At 41.9% G+C, this 16,655-nt stretch overlaps 1 protein-coding gene and 1 long non-coding RNA gene across 3 annotated transcripts in view; one reads left to right on the top strand and one right to left on the bottom strand.

The window, feature by feature from the left end:
* Window positions 1-9,597: 9,597 nt before the first annotated feature.
* The window catches only part of LOC123603019, a 78,929-nt gene continuing 71,871 nt past the window's right edge, over window positions 9,598-16,655 (bottom strand). For both annotated transcript variants that reach the window (XR_006714679.1, XR_006714680.1), the window contains exon 3: window positions 9,598-9,894. This is a non-coding gene — a long non-coding RNA (uncharacterized LOC123603019). The remainder of the gene's footprint in view (window positions 9,895-16,655) is intronic.
* The window catches only part of LOC123603011 (myosin-4), a 67,076-nt gene continuing 61,793 nt past the window's right edge, over window positions 11,373-16,655 (top strand). Inside the window, exons 1-10 of the mRNA XM_045487381.1 lie at window positions 11,373-11,591; window positions 11,677-11,820; window positions 12,159-12,315; window positions 13,044-13,071; window positions 13,161-13,275; window positions 13,694-13,786; window positions 13,941-14,004; window positions 14,147-14,245; window positions 14,618-14,721; window positions 16,401-16,539. Coding sequence (XP_045343337.1) covers window positions 11,388-11,591; window positions 11,677-11,820; window positions 12,159-12,315; window positions 13,044-13,071; window positions 13,161-13,275; window positions 13,694-13,786; window positions 13,941-14,004; window positions 14,147-14,245; window positions 14,618-14,721; window positions 16,401-16,539 — 1,147 coding nt within the window. The 5' untranslated portion in view covers window positions 11,373-11,387. The remainder of the gene's footprint in view (window positions 11,592-11,676; window positions 11,821-12,158; window positions 12,316-13,043; window positions 13,072-13,160; window positions 13,276-13,693; window positions 13,787-13,940; window positions 14,005-14,146; window positions 14,246-14,617; window positions 14,722-16,400; window positions 16,540-16,655) is intronic.

Here is a 16,655-nt window from a genome sequence, read left to right as displayed (position 1 = left end):
CTCTTGTATTCCTCCACTGTTCCTTATCACAGCGCATGGCAACGGTGCTCATTCAGTTCCTCAATCTAACTATTTAAGAACCAGCCTTGAGACCGACCAACCTGTCCTTCACTCACCCATATCCAATCGGTCATCATGTTTTTTTCTTCACTGCCCTTAAATATCTTTCAAGACCATCAACTCTGTCTTTTCCACCATGTTCCCCATCCAAACTGCCATCATCTACTGCCTGGTCTCCCACACAACTACTCTTCTTTCCTGAGTCTAAACCATTCTGACAGAATCTAAACTGCAGCCAGTGAGAGCTTTCTAAAAACAATACACTGGCCACATCACTGTCCCGCTTAAAGTCACCCCTCTTTTCTCGTAGCATAAAGATTAAAATCCTGAGGATGGCCCTCGCCTACCCTGTAAGCTCCACCTTGTGATACACTCTGCCTTCCTCTTGTGTGTCTCAGCCTCACTGATCTCCTTTTTAGTTCTAGGGACATACTCTGAGCCTTCTCACCTGCCCTGGCTTCAAGGACCCTCTCACTTCTTACCTCTATACTTCGACTAGCTAGGGCCTATTCATCTTCTAAATCTGAGCTTAAATTTCACTATGTTAAGAAAAAGACCTAGACCCTCCCGAATAGGTCTGATTTCCCTGTTGTATGCTCTCTTTACTTATCACTTAACTAACCTGCAAATAAGTAATGTCATTCTCCCTCATTAAAATGGATGTTACATGAAGCATATATAGGTTTGGGGTCTTTCTTATTCACCCGTATATCCCTCCACTTGACATTGTGCCTTGACCAGAGTGTCTGCTCAATAATGACATTTTGGAAGTATGAATGAATGAAAGTGTCCATACCTTTGAATTTGCTGCCTGCATGCCCTCCCCTTCTTATCCATCTGGCAAATGTTTACCCATTCCTTAAGTCTTAGCTTCGACATGGTTCCCTTTAAAGCCTTATTTAAGAGTCAAAGCATCCCCTGATAAGTGTTCTAGGACCTGCAGGTGGACGGAAATGTTCCTTTCCCGTACTTTCATCTCACTGTCCTATTCTCCTCACTTCTGCTGCTGCCTCTGACCATCATACTCTCACCTCCTCTTTTGTAAGTGCACCCTACTTATCCTTCAAGGGCACTGGCTCCAAGCAACCATCCCTAATAGGAAGAAGAATCTCTCTAGAGCAATTACCTATACCTTCTCCTGTTCAATTATCCCTTCCGGTCTTCTCTTTCCCACCGAGATATTCTACCCCGTCTTATCTCTCATGTTCAGTTACTGCACCCTGGCCATGTCTCCTTCACAGTCACAGTATTTTGTCCTAACTCTCTCGTCCAGTTATTTCATCCTTTCTTATCTCTCTGCTCATTTATTGCATCCTGTATGATCTCTTCTGCCCAGTTATTCCATTCTGCCTTATCTTTCCCGCCCAGTTATTGCATCCTGTCTGATCTCTCCCATTTGTTTTTGCACCCTGTATTATCTCGCCTGCTCATTTATTGCATCCTGTCTTCTCTTCCCCTCATTTATCGCATGTTTTCTTATCTCTCCTCTTCCATTACTGTATCCTACCTTGTCCTTCCCATTCAGTTATTGCATCCTGTCCTCTCTCTCTCTTTCCCTCTCATTTATTGCATGCTTTCTTGTCTCTCCCCTTCAATTACTGCATCTTGTCTTATCTATTCTGCTCAGATGTTCTATCCTGCCTCATGGCTCCTGTTCAGTTAATGCACCCTGTCTCTCTCTCCTTTTCAATTCTTGCAATCTGTCTGATCTCTCCTGTTACCCAAGGAAATTCCAGAATTTAGATTGATTAGTCTGGTTTACTCATTTAAAGAAAAAGAGTTGTATTTATTCACATTTTACTTCTGAATTTTGCCCAACTACAATATATATTTAGGGAAAAAATAGTTTCTTAAAACTTTTCTCTTACTTTTAACACCTTCAAAACCAATGGGCAACTGTTTACACAGTGACATTTATAGAAATGCAAAACATCCACAAACAACCAGCACAGGAATACTAAAAGATTTATTTCATTTCCCCTACACAACTGCCTCTTACTTCTTTACAATTCTCTCTTGTTGATATCCTGCCACTTGGGAATATAATATATTCTCCTCCTACCAGTACTTCCAATTGTGTAAAAGATACCAGCTATCAGCACGGACGGCAACACTTTATTGGTACTTGTTTTCTGGAATAGGAAACTTAGCACCATACGTAAGACTTGAACAGAAAAACGATCCTAGACGTGTGTCTTGCTGTCTAACTGGAACTAAGAAGGACAGAGAATTTGAAAAGATTTAAGTTAAAATTAGATTTGTCCCACTGATTTATTTTTATTATAGTTCACCAATACATGGGAAAATAGATTGTCAAATATTAATTATTAATGTTGCCTGCATGGTGGGGACAGCACATGACTTCTTACACATAAGAGTAGGAATGTCAGCTAATACCTGGCAGGGAGCAAGAGTGAGCCAAACAACTACATACCAAGCCCTGGGAATCAGGGAGGCCCTAAAGAATGAAAGAGAATAATTAGAAAGAGCTGAATGATTCTGTCTCCCCATTCTTTTCCCATCTAGACTTGCTTCCCCAGGAATCTGTGTGCATCTGAGTTAATTTTAACACCTAGTAGGTGCTCCTGTATTCACTCTATTCAAGGAAGTGGAAAGGTGTAGACGTCTAGAAGGGGTGGGTGACAAGCGAGCAAAACTTACATGTCGTGTAGGGACAAATTATTGATGTGCTCCCAAGACAGAATTTCTGAAAAACATCTTCAAGGCTCTCCCTACATGCTGTGGCACAGAAAACACAAGTCTCTACATTTCTCTATCTCTTTAGCATCATGTACTTTGCATAGATTTGTGTATCATGGGGTAGTTTGCTTATGGCATCCTGGTTTTGGATACGCTGGCTTCTGGTGGGCAAGGTTATGGCATGTTCAACAACAGGACAACATAACACCACATGCAGTTCTCATAAAATGCAGCTTTCACAAAATGTAAATCAGTAATTTGACGGGAGGTCTCTCATTTATCATTCTGTTAGCTGTTTACTTCTGGCATAGCTTCTATTGTGTCAGTAAAATCACTAAATAAACATGGAATCTCAGAGTTGGAAGGGACACTAGAGGCTGTAGAGCTGGTGACTAGGTGACAGTCTCGGGGGCGGCCCTGCCTGGGCCGAGTCTCCGCTCCACCACACACACTAGCTATGTGATCCTGGGCAATTTATTGAACCAGACTGCAGCTCAGTCCCTTTTCAGTAGACAGCATAATGGCATTTTTTGAAGTTTTGCATCTTGAAGTTTGCATGAGGATCAAATGAGGCAATGCAAATCAAATACTGAGAATATACACGTGGCTCTTGGTAGACACTGAAGATACGGACCTATTTTTCCTTCACTCACTTCCCCACAATTGTCCCTGCTTGGAATGCTCTTCATTCAGATCTCTTCAGAGGTAATTCTTTCGCATGATTCAAGTCTTGGTTCAAAGAAGTCTCTCTTGCTTGCCACACCAGTGTGGCCCCCTGCCTACAGTAATCTCTACCTTGTTACTCTAACTTACACTTCTTATAGCACGTCACATAGAATAAAAAATACATCTTTAACTTTTTTTTTAATGAATTCATTGTATCCACCACCCCCTTCCATCAAAATGTCAATTCCAAGAGAGCACGGACTTCTTTTTTTAAACTCTTGTATGTCTGCCCAATAAATACCAATTAAATGAATAAATACCACTATGGAAAGCATTTCTGTACATAATAATGAGTAAAAAACCAAGTTGAAGACCATCAGTATATATAATCCCATTTGTATAGATAAATACACACCCTATACATTTATATACAAATATGATATATTTGTATATAATACACTATATATTTGCATGTGTAGAAAATTAGCTCTGGGGAATAGTTTGAGGTAGCTGAGTATATAGTCATCACTGCCCTTGTCATGATCAAGATCTGTACATTCACAAAAATCTCAACCTCAAGCATCCCATTCAGTCTCTGCACAAATTACCAAAGCATACAAGGAGAAATAAATAATCTGAATAGATGCACATCTATTAAGGAAATTGAATCAATAATTAATAAGCTTCTAGAACAGAAATCATCAGGTTCAGATAATTTCACTGGTGAATTCTACCTAAGATTTAAGGAAAAATAGTATCAATTCTCCACAATGTCTTCAAGAAAAAAGCAGAGGGAGCATTTTCTAACTCATTCTATGGGGCCCGAATGACCTTACTATCAAAACCAGATAAAGATATAAGAAAGAAAAACTAGTTCAGTGTCTCTTATGAACATCGATGCAAAATTCCCCAACAAAATATTAGCAAATCAAATCCGACCACATATGAAATAATCACACATCACCACCAAGCGGGATTCATTCCATTCAATCTCTAACACCGCCTCTTCTTCCAGCTCACCTACTCCAGATATCCCATCATCTCCATTGACCCCTACCACTTTTTCATTGTTCTGATATGTTCTTTCACCTCCTTCTTTAACCAGGCTTAAATTTCATGGCCCAACATTATAATAACTCACTCGAAAAGATTCTTAACTCCGTTGGCCTTCTCTCTAGATTTCACTTGCCTGACAAAGTCTCACCTTGGTTAAACCCAGATTCTCTATGGCTACATCCGAGCATCTGAACTTGCTGGAGAAAAACAGATCTGCTAACCTGGTCTCACTTTAACTACAAGATTATAACTCAGTACTCCTGGGTGAGCCTCTCCCTCTTCAAAGAGAACACGTCACACCTTCTCTCTGTCTACCCACTACATCTCCTTCAACTGCCCTCACTCTCAGCCAGTGACCTTGCCTCATACTTCACTGAGGAAACAGAAGCAAGCAAATAGAAACCCCTCATCTTCCCACCATCAAATCTATCAACTAACCTGCATCTCGCTCTCACTCTCCGTCTTCTTTCCTAACCCTAACCCTTGTCCATGTTCCCATCAGAGCCTCTGGACTCCAGTCCCCCTTGCCTTGCCGCTCACAATAATTCCCTCTTCTCCTGTGTCATCAGTTTGTCTTAACTCTACAGAATCCTCCTTACCAACACAAATATGCTTAGTCTCTCCCCTTTTTTAACAAACTTTCCCTGGACCCCATGTCTGCCCCCAGGCATCACTGTATTTATTAGCTACCCTTCTCAACAATCCTTTTGTTCTCTGGCTTTTGTTATGGGACATAATACTTGCCCCTAGCTGTTGAATCACCCCCAGGTTTTGTTCTCAGAGAACACAGGTACTATAAAACAAAGGCTGCTGTGTCCCTTCCAGATTCTAAATTCCTGACCCTCAAAATCCATAGGCATGATAAAATGTTTGTTTTAGGCCATCATCTGGGGCAATATGGTAAGTCAGCCACACTAACAGGAACACGGCCCAAGCCACCATTATGATCCATCTACACTGTGGCAGTGAGTAGCCTGCTGCCGCTCCTTGGCCTCCCCTTGCTGCCCTGCAATCTACATTCAACACAGGCACCAGAGTGGTTCTTTTAAATCTTCAGCCCCCCTTCCTAAAATTCTCCTCTGGCTCTCCATCTCATTCAGATTAAAAACCAAGTCCTGACATGGTCTCACAAGCTCCTACGTTAACTGACCCTTCCCACTCCGTCTGCCGCCACGCTACCCCCTTGTCCCCTGACAGTGTGCTTCTGTTTCAGGCTTCTTCACTGATCCTTCAACACTTTAGGGTACTCCAGCCTCAGGACCTTTACATTTTCTGTTCCCTCTGTCTGAAATATTCTTCTTCTACATACCCACATTGCTTGTTTCTTAACTTCCCTCAAGCTTCTATTCAAATGTCTGTCACCTTCCATGAAAAGCCTTCCAAGATCACCCACCTTGGTACAGTTCTCCCTTCCCCCTTACTTGGTTTTATTGTCCCTTTTAGCATGTAGTATCGTCTGGCGTACTACATACTGACTTCTTTGTCTGTGTATGTCCATCCCCATTGACTGAAGCATGAGCTTGGCCAGTTTGGGTAATTTATTAGTACACAGTGGACATTTAGTAAGTATGTGTAGAGTAGAAAAGCGAGTGAATGACTCTACCCACACCCTGGAATGAGAATTCTGCACAGTGCTATAAACAACTGACTTAAAATGAATATGCAACTTCTCTTCAACAGTGATGACCCACTGGGAGTCCCAGACAAATTTTTAAAAAGACAAACAACAAATGTGACTTGCCGAATCTCAAGGGGTTTCGTTGAGGCTGTGTTGCTATGCCGGATACCACAGAAGCTAGGACTGGGTGCCAACTATAATTTTTGGACAAAATTCATCTAATAAAACCATAAAACAACAATAATAATCTTGTTCGCTGACATTCCTAGCCACCACCTCTCTGCGGTCCTTTACTACCATCTGGACTCCCTGGGTACATTCAGGAGTGTCAGCATGTCATTGTGACCTTTACTTGGAATTACAAAATGTCTGCTTCAGCAGCCCCTGGTGACACTGTTCTAAGCATCTTACATATGTGTAGGTATGTGTGTGTGGGTGTATGTCTGTGGGTGTGTATATTTAAGAGTTAAGTGATTATATATAACCTCCAATAATAATCATCTGTAATGCCTTTATTACTCATAAAGGCAGTTTATACTATAGATTATTTACATAGCCTAATTTAATTCATACAACTCTATAAGATAAAGGGAATCTCAGGTTTTCACTAAATTTATGCTTTTAGTAGATGAAGGAGTCCAAGATCACAGAATCCTATAACATTTCCAAATCTGCAAGGATAATGGGGGGACACGCAAGGGAGAAGCTCTTATCCAAACTGCTTAAACACAGCATCCAAATCACAAAGAACCACACAGATACAAGAAGGCTTAGCACTGTTTTCCTGTATTTCCTGTTCACACAGTCCTTAGAGACGCAGGTATAAGGGAAAGGCCTCTCCCTCATTCAGCGCTGCTACTCTTCTGTCCTTGTCCAAGCTCTGCAAGTTTCTCTGACCCATTCCTGGTGGTCTATGCCAGTCTCCACAAGACCCCTGCCCCGTTTCAGAGCTTTCAAGATCTGGATGATCAGTCGGTCTCTGCAGTTTGTCAAAGCTCTGTGTTTTAGGTACAGTCCTCACTAGCTATAGTTGCATAACTCAGCCTGTGTCTTGGTCCCATCCACAGTGTCTTCTTCTATCTTTTAGTTCTAAAAGTGGTGGGTGTGCTTGATAATATAGTTATTATGTCTAGAATTTAGGTACCAAGTTCCAAAAGAAGTAAAAATAAATGAGTTGTGAAAATCTTAACATAGAAAAAAATCAGAAGACATTTCCTCTTTTTTAGACCCCCAACATTTTGTGTACATTGCTGAACTTCTGAGAGTTATTTCCACAGAGATTTTTTAGAAAATAAAAATGTCTGCCTTCCACAGGATTGTATCAAAAGAAATAAAAAAAAGTATAAAAGATTCAGTCTGTTAATGTGTTAAAGAGAAAATTCTAACTCAATAGGATGCATAAAAATAGTGATCACATTAATCAGTAATTTAAGCTAGCAGATGATAGTAAAAAATATCACATCGGATCTCAGGGACACACTTAGAGTAGATAGATTTCCCGTCATATTCGGCAACAGCTGTGTATGTGGCAAAACCACCAAAACCCAATTTGCAAGTATCATGGGCATATGGCATACTCCCACTCATCTTCTCAATCCACAAGAGTTTTGTGGATACCACGTCTTTCCTCCCACCTTAAATCAAAGTATGTAGTACCCACCTCATTAGGGCTACAGCTAGTCATGAGGATTTGCCCGTGAACTAGGGACGCATGTCTGTGTCTCCTTCCATTATGCAGGGGAAACACGCGTGAACATCACAAGGCATCCTGGTGTCCCCTCAGTGAAAACAAATGAGCTGGACGTAGCCATGGCAAGTTCTTCAGAAAAGGAACAGAAGTGTTTATATCTGTTCTAAATCCCTTACGATGCCTGCACTGGTCTACCGCCACTGCCTAACCTGACAATTCGTTTTCTCTATCACGTTTAGCTTTTCAGACTTTAAAAGCATCTATCTCCAGTGTTTCTAAAATCGGGACCCAGGCTAGGAATTTTCTGCCTTAATATCCATCACTCACTGCTTCCAAAGACAGTGTCAGATCTAAAATTCATCCCAGCTCCTTAATGGCTTTAAGTGCTAAAAACCAATTAGTCCTAAATTCCTCACGTCCAGCTCGTTCTGTCGGACCAACTTTAGAGGCAGGAGAGTAAGTGGGGGCCTGGCTTTGAACTCCATGGTGAATGATGTAACAGCAAAGCTGGAGAAACAGCCTTAGAAGCCCTGAATCCCTGTCCCCTATCAAATGCCTATAAAGAACTCTAGGTTATCCTCTGTCAAATTATTTATAGGTGACAAGAAATATTTCTAATTATATCCATTCACAGCCACAGTCAGTGAATATTGTGCAAAGAGATTTGCCAAAAACGGTTTTGCCAAGTAGGTTCCAGGTCGGACAGCTGAGGTGGCAGCTTGTGCTTGCAGAACAGTCTCTATAAAAGTGGAGCCCACATGCCTTGGTCCCGTCCTTCTTCAAAATTCCTCAAGGTATGTATACGTGGAGGGCATCTGGCTGGTTCTACAGTCCTGGTGGTGAGGACCATTCACTTAAGGGAGATGGCTACTCTTTCCAAATTTTAATTTTTCTTTCCACCATTCCTAAGAACAACACGGTACACAATATAGTTACTTGTATTTTGTGATTAAGTGGAAAAAAGAAGAATCTACATTCTCTTAGTTTTTTTTTCTTTCAACAGTAGTTGTCTGCTTTGAGCCTGCCACTGTCTTCATCTGGTAACACACGAGGTAAGAGTGATTTATTACTGCACTCTAAACAACAAAGGGATCTCTACTGCTAAGTCCTAAAGAGCTACCATTTTATTTCCTGGTTTAGTGATGGGAATAAGGTAATACAAGGAGCAGCTGTTCTTTAATAATGGCTTCGCATAAAATATTGACTTTTCAGACCACTTACCCACGCGAAATTTAATGACTAGTCTCCTTCATGTGCTGTTAGCACTTCAGAAAGAATGCCAACAATCACGTGTAATATTCTAATGTGGACTGCTAGTCCAACTTAACCAGGAAAGCTGTATTATAGAGACCATTTGGTAAAATCAACAACGCGTTGGTCGCGGAGTCAAAATTTCCAGGTGCCAATCCAGGCTTTTCACAGGCTCTGGCTGCCCGAGGGAAGCCAGTTGGTTTTACGTGTCTTTAAATACAGTGTACCGCAGTGGAATTAGCACTGGCCCTGGATGTAGGGGAACAGGGCTCGTGCCCCAGCCCTGCCGTCACACCTCTGTGGTGCTGCATGACCCCTTCACCTTTCTGGGTCTTCCTTTCCTTATCAGTAAAATGAGGACGCCACATTCTAGGTGACTGCTGAGGTACTTCCCAGCTCTTGCCATCTATAACCTAAACCAGTCGTTTCCAAGTTCTCCTCCACAGAATCAAAACATTCAATGGACCTCCCTCCAACCAACTCCACATGTTGGGACCTGTACTTTTAGTATTACGTTAGAAAGATGCATAATGATGAAAAACAGCTACACATTTAATACATTTTTAATTAGTTTATATTTAATGGGAAGCTATAGTCACTTAGACTTTCTAACAGAAAACACTGTTTGTTTGATGATGTTGCTTGCTTAAACTTGAGGCAATTATCGCTGTGCAGATGGATTCAAGAGTCCCCTGCAACAACCCTGAGGATCCTTGGGGGCTTGTGACCCCACAGGTCAGGAAACCACTGATCTCAGACATGAGACGGCAAGGGTGACTTCCTTTCTGTGTTCGGTGAATACACTGCATTACAGTAATCTCTACGTGGTAGTGTGCTGTTAATCCAAAATGGCCTTGTGTAAAAACACAGAAACAAAAAATAACATTAACAGATAACATTTTTCCTTCGAAGAAAAAAACTGTTAAATATTTAATATTTGTCCCCCGGAAATATGTTGAAATTTCACTGGATCATCAAGAGGTTTTCATAGGTGTGAACGAGACTGATTTTAGAGCTAGAATATGTGGCAAATTCCACATCTAACATCTCAATCGCGAGGATGTTTAATGCTGATGACAAAATACCAAGACCCCTTCTGAAAAGCCCACCTGAGGTGAAGGCTGCTGTTCTCACTGTCGTTGACAACCAAGACACTGTTTTCCAGAAGCCAGCCCCTCTTCCTCTCCACAGAAGTCACCTTCTGTCACTGGTCGCTTGTCTCGTCCTTGCCATCAAGGCAAGAGGATTTATTTTCTCGTAATTAATTTGTCAGTGGGAAAAAAATTTTAAGTTCATTTTGGCTTGAAACTTTATACTGGCTATCCACTTCAGAAGAGATATTCAAAGAACTGGTTTTTGGGTTTTGTTTCGTATTTTGTTTTGTTTTGTTTTGTTTTGTTTTTAAAGGAAGAAGAGAGATCTGAAATAAGAATCAGATAAAAATAACTGGTATGCTGAAATCCAGCTAAAAACAAAGAGAATATAGACTAAAAATACACAAACGCTATGAAAATTTTTTTTAATTAAAACGGTTTTCTAAAGTTATCTTTTGTTTTAATAACACTGCTTTCACATAATTTAAGAAGTGATCAAGGAGACTTAATTTTGGCTTAGGGAAAAATCATTTGTTGGATTTTCAACTTTCATTGCATTTACTTTTCCCTTTATTTACCTGATACCTAAATAATGCACTCCTAAACTGGGAGTTTATTTGTGCTTATTAACTATTTTAATTTTGGACCGTGTCCTGAATGAACAGATTTACCTTTTAATCAATCTAATTTTAAAAATATGACATCCAATGTATGTATCTGATTTTAAAAATTTGGGCCAGGAGAAAAATTGGACAAAATATGTGAGTTTTTACATTAGGTTCAGATTGTAAAGCCATTGAAAAGAGTTATTTTCCATGGTTTTGTATCATTGCAATGTCAAAAAAAAAAAAAGTGGGAAGGGGGAATGGAAAAAGGAAACAAAGCTAAGCAAGCAGAAAAAGAAAATATTCTGAATACACTTGGGGCATCACAAACATTGCTGACTGAAATATGAATTCTTCCACATTTCTCTGCAAAGCCTTACAACACAGAGGATGCAATGGAGGCCTCAAATGTCACAAACATGAAGCTGCCAACATAAGGCTTCCCAACCTGTGATCCGATCCCTCAGCACCTTTGTACAGGACACGAGAGTGATCCCGACAGGTGGCAGTGAGGAAACGGGCGAGGCCAATGAGGCACAGGAACGTGAAACCAAGAGGACAACGTCCACGCTCCCCCAGCCTCACCGTCAGGCTCTCTCTGCCCTCTAGGTACACCTGTGCTGTGTTGCCGCCAATAACCCCCAGCCATGAGTTCCGACGCTGAGATGGCCGTTTTTGGGGAGGCAGCTCCGTACCTCCGAAAGTCTGAAAAGGAGCGCATTGAAGCCCAGAATAGGCCCTTCGATGCCAAGAATTCTGTCTTTGTGGTGGATGCTAAGGAATCCTACGTGAAAAGCACAGTCCAGAGCAGAGAAGGGGGGAAGGTGACGGTGAAGACTGATGCTGGGGCTGTAAGTAACACAAAGGGAGGTGGGCAAACATAACTGATGCTTTTCTGTTCCTCAGCTGATAAGCACCAGCTCCTTCTCTTAACAGACTGTCACAGTTAAGGAAGATCAAATCTTCTCCATGAACCCTCCCAAATACGACAAGATCGAGGACATGGCCATGATGACGCACCTGCACGAGCCCGCCGTGCTGTACAACCTCAAAGAGCGTTACGCAGCCTGGATGATCTACGTGAGCACCCCCTTCTTTTTCTTTTCACTTTCCACTAACTTCATGAACTATGTTAGCTAAACCCTATTAAAGACTTTATTTTTTGATTTGGTTATTATATTATCTTAAGACTAATCATCTGGTTACTGTTGTGAATTCTAATGTATTTGAAAATGTGCATGGGAAAAGCCATCTACTTAATGCTGAATTCATTGGCAAACTGAAGCATCTTGTGTAGGGTGTGTGTGGGTGGGAGGCAGCCTTAGGAGAACCATCCTGGTGCTCTGGTCCCTCTCCCTTTGCACATCGAGCAGTATTTCCAAGGTGATTGCTGACTGAGCAAGCTTGTCATTTCCCAGACCTACTCGGGCCTCTTCTGTGTCACCGTCAACCCCTACAAGTGGCTGCCGGTGTACAACCCCGAGGTGGTGACCGCCTACCGAGGCAAGAAGCGCCAGGAGGCCCCGCCCCACATCTTCTCCATCTCCGACAACGCCTATCAGTTCATGCTGACAGGTGAGTCCATAATTACAATTTACGGAGTCATTTATAAAGTAAGTATATACTGATAACACAAAAGACACAGAGGCAGTACTTTGAGAATAAAATGTTCAGCACAAACATAATAATAATGATAGTATGCTAATATGGCAAGTAGTATACTATAATAATAAAATTGGGAAATATACTTAGAATAAAATGGAGCAGTTCCAAAAACATAGAGAATTTTGCTTATATTTCCATGGTAAAATCCATACTAATTAATGCTGATTTCAGCTCAAAATTAACCAAATGTAGGTACCATCTATGCATTTTAATCACAGCTAATGTGTCCTCTCTCCTAGAGAGTGAGCTTTGAAAGCTCATAGTGACAGGTCGCCACAATCACGACACAAAACTTTGGATGCGACATTAATAGCATGATGAGATTTTGCACTATGGACCAAGTGGCTAAATGGATAATGGAGCCAGTACTCATTGGATATCGATACATGACTCTCACAGACATTTTGTTGAAATAGTGCATCACACGTTCCATGTCACACTAACGGTCACAGGAGTGCAACACACTGGCTAATTAACACATCTTTTTGCTACTTATTTTAAAAAGAATCTTGTGAAAAAAGCAAAGCACCAATCCATATAGTTATTTGTGTGTGTGTGTGAGTGGGGGGTTTTAAAAGGCAATTTTGAGTTTGCAAGCACTGTGTTTTTCAGCATTATCTCCGGTTTCTCTTTCACAGATCGTGAGAACCAGTCGATCCTGATTACGTATGTAGATTTCAGTGCCTTTCTTTCTGTTGGATTTTGGTCGCGGTAGTGGTTAGACTCTGACTTGTCCCCCCGTGTGGACTTGGCAGAGGCGAATCCGGGGCGGGCAAGACCGTGAACACCAAGCGTGTCATCCAGTACTTTGCAACCATCGCAATCACTGGAGAGAAGAAAAAAGAAGAACCTACTCCTGGCAAAATGCAGGTGGGTATGATACTCTTCCCAGGATGCAAGACATCAGAGGCTCTGAAAAATCTGACCAAGTCCTTTAGAGCCACGGCCACCAATGTAGGTGATGCCCAAATGCGGAAAATAACTCTTGGGTGGGCTGTAAGAATGAGATGATTGATTGTTGCTGGGTGCGCCAGGTAGTAGTTCTCACAACCATTTATGAGGAGGAAAAACCAGGCATTGTGGAATACAGAAATCAAGGCCATATCACTGGAGTACCTCCCTCCCCCACTTTGTCTTCCTTCTACTTGCTGCAGAAAGCCTCCCCAAAGTTACAGAGGTCTGCGAAGGGAGAAGGGGGCAGGAGAGGAAGTCAATGGGAGGCTACCTCAGCAGACTGCAACTCATCTTCTCCGGGGTCTTTTTGTCCATCTTTCTCATTTCTCTTCAGGGAACCCTTGAAGATCAAATCATCAGCGCCAACCCCCTACTGGAGGCCTTTGGCAACGCTAAGACCGTGAGGAACGACAACTCCTCTCGCTTTGTGAGTCTCTTGCTCTTCCTTTTCACGTGAACATCAGCACTGACACTTCTGGACGTGTGGTGTCGACATCTTTACCGTCTGTGCGGTCCATGGCTAAAGAAAACATTTGTCTGCCTTTGAATGTGTACAAAAAGTCTTCCTTTGCCTTTTTAAGGGAAAATTCATCAGGATCCATTTTGGTGCAACAGGCAAACTGGCTTCTGCAGATATTGAAACATGTAAGTTAATAAATATTAGGGATTAAAAATCTTTTTCTTCCAGGGAATATATTGAAAATCTTATTTGTGTTGGGTGAACTTTTCAAATGCTTAATTTTCCATTGTGCCTTTTCTTTTAAACGTGCTCGATCTGCCTTTCTAGATCTGCTAGAGAAGTCCCGAGTTACTTTCCAGCTAAAGGCTGAAAGAAGCTACCACATATTTTATCAAATCATGTCCAACAAGAAACCAGAGCTTATTGGTAAGAAGTATCTGTGATTTATTTCCACCGAGGAAGAATAAAAGCCCTTCTTCCTAATAGTCCCTCTAAAAAGTTTCTCATGGGGCGCCTGGGTGGCGCAGTCGGTTGAGCGTCCGACATCAGCCAGGTCACGATCTCGCGGTCCGTGAGTTCGAGCCCCGCGTCAGGCTCTGGGCTGATGGCTCAGAGCCTGGAGCCTGTTTCCGATTCTGTGTCTCCCTCTCTCTCTGCCCCTCCCCCGTTCATGCTCTCTCTCTGTCCCAAAAATGAATAAACGTTGAAAAACAAAAAAAAAAATAAAAAATAAAAAAATAAAAAGTTTCTCATGACCAAAGTAATTCTGGCTATACTTGTTCTTTTCCATGTGCACAGAAATGCTCCTGATCACCACCAACCCATACGACTTTGCCTTTGTCAGTCAAGGTGAAATCACAGTGCCCAGCATTGATGATCAGGAAGAGTTGATGGCCACAGATGTAAGTAATAGGTACAAACAGGAAAAAGCAAATTCATCTTGCAGTATACGACACTCTCCTCTATAGAGTGAACAGCATTAGCAGAAAGACATGAGGGGCAATATTACCTTTCAGGCTTCCTTACCCTTGGAACAAAGTTATAGGATGTGTCAATGACCTCTACCATGTATCAGAAAACTTTAAAAGTCTGGAATAAACATCGAGCATTAGGCATTTCTCAGCTGGTTGGCTCCTTTTTTCTTTTTTTCTCATTGGTCACTGGGGTCCATTTTTGTACTTCAATAGTGACATTTCTCCTATGTCACACCCTACAGCCAAGAGTGTGGGAAAAGGCTAAAAGATTTTTAACAGAACATGATATTTCCACAGTTCTTCTGTAACCGGACGTAAATACGAACTTTGTTTCAAATGTAACTCTGTGGGCCAATGGTATTCCTTTCTCCCCCCCAACTCCACCCCATGTAGCATTTGAAGAAATGGATTCTCTACCTCAAAAATTCGTTTTGGGACTCCATGAATGTTTAGTTTTGGGAACTATAGATTCTCTCTCCCTTCTCTTCTTTTTTTAAGGATCATTGCTCTTTTATTTTCTTTATACATATACTTAGAGGTATTTCAAGTTTTCTTTTGAATTTCTGAATAGTCAACCTTCAATTATTCTCAACTTTAAGACCAGTGGGAACACCCCAATATTCCCAAGACAAGATTGAGAGTTGCTTACAAGAATACTTTTTCTCTTAAAATATTACTTTCAAAAACTCTATGAACTATTTGTGTGCCTTTATCTGATAAATGACAGCTTTCACAAGCTTTAACCCATTATTATTCCTATGTCCAAAAGTGTTAGGAGTTGAGAGGTTAAAAAAAAAAAAAAAACTTAGTAGTCTTGCCCCAAGACTTCTGTAATATTAACATGGAGGCATTTTGAGTAGGTCGGGTCAGTGAGCTGGAAGTAAATTATCTGGAGTCTTAGGAGACACGAGTATTACATAACCAAGCTCTCTCTGCTTTCTCAAAGCCTAACATGGGCAACTAAGAAGGTGATCAAAATCTGATAGAGACAAAAGATACAACAATACTTCAATGAAAGCAGTTCTGTTCAGAAATGTCTCTTCCCTGCATGAGAAACAACCAGGTGAAGTTCCCTGCCAGGCATCTCACGGGACCTGATATCATAGAAGAACATGGGGAAAAACACAGGGCACGTGCTGTCCTCCTCATACCCTCTTCCCAACTTCACCTGCCCTGTCCAGGAAGGCAGGCTAGGATTACATATTTGGCTGGGACAACACAGGAGGAAAAGGAGCAAACAGACTTGTGAGGCAAAGGGAACGCATGAGATAAGAAACATACGGGGCAAGGCTGGGGTCATGTGGAGAAACGGGAAGTGCGTTGGCCTTGGCATCCAAAGCCAAGGCTCTGAGTCCTGGCTAGGTGAGTGTGGACAAGTCGCGTAAGATCTTCCCTGTTCACCTGACTCCAAGGGAAACTGATGCATACCTCTTGGTGCTGCTTTGTGGAACTAAGTGCTAAAGAACAGGAGTGCCTTTAGACAGCAAAGTGCTAGTCAAATGCAAAGGCAAGACAGGGTGAGAAGGTGGGGAGGCAGGCCCCTGTGTACTGAGGGCATCTGCCATGGTGATCATTGCGAGCCGAGTCAAATCCAACTCTTTCCACAGAGTGCTGTGGACATTCTGGGTTTCAGCACTGACGAAAAGGCTGCCATCTACAAGCTCACGGGCGCCGTGATGCATTATGGGAACATGAAGTTCAAGCAGAAGCAGCGTGAGGAGCAGGCCGAGCCTGACGGCACCGAAGGTACCTACACTCCCTGCTTGCTTATGTCGTTCAATTGAGATTACAGCTGACACCATCAGTTCCTCAAGGGCAAGGGCCCTGGGTTCACTTTCTTGACTTATCCGACAGTGGGGAAA

This window comes from Leopardus geoffroyi, chromosome E1 (assembly GCF_018350155.1).
Source record: "Leopardus geoffroyi isolate Oge1 chromosome E1, O.geoffroyi_Oge1_pat1.0, whole genome shotgun sequence".
Classification (NCBI taxonomy): domain Eukaryota; kingdom Metazoa; phylum Chordata; class Mammalia; order Carnivora; family Felidae; genus Leopardus; species Leopardus geoffroyi.
This window is presented reverse-complemented; position numbering and strand designations above follow the sequence as displayed.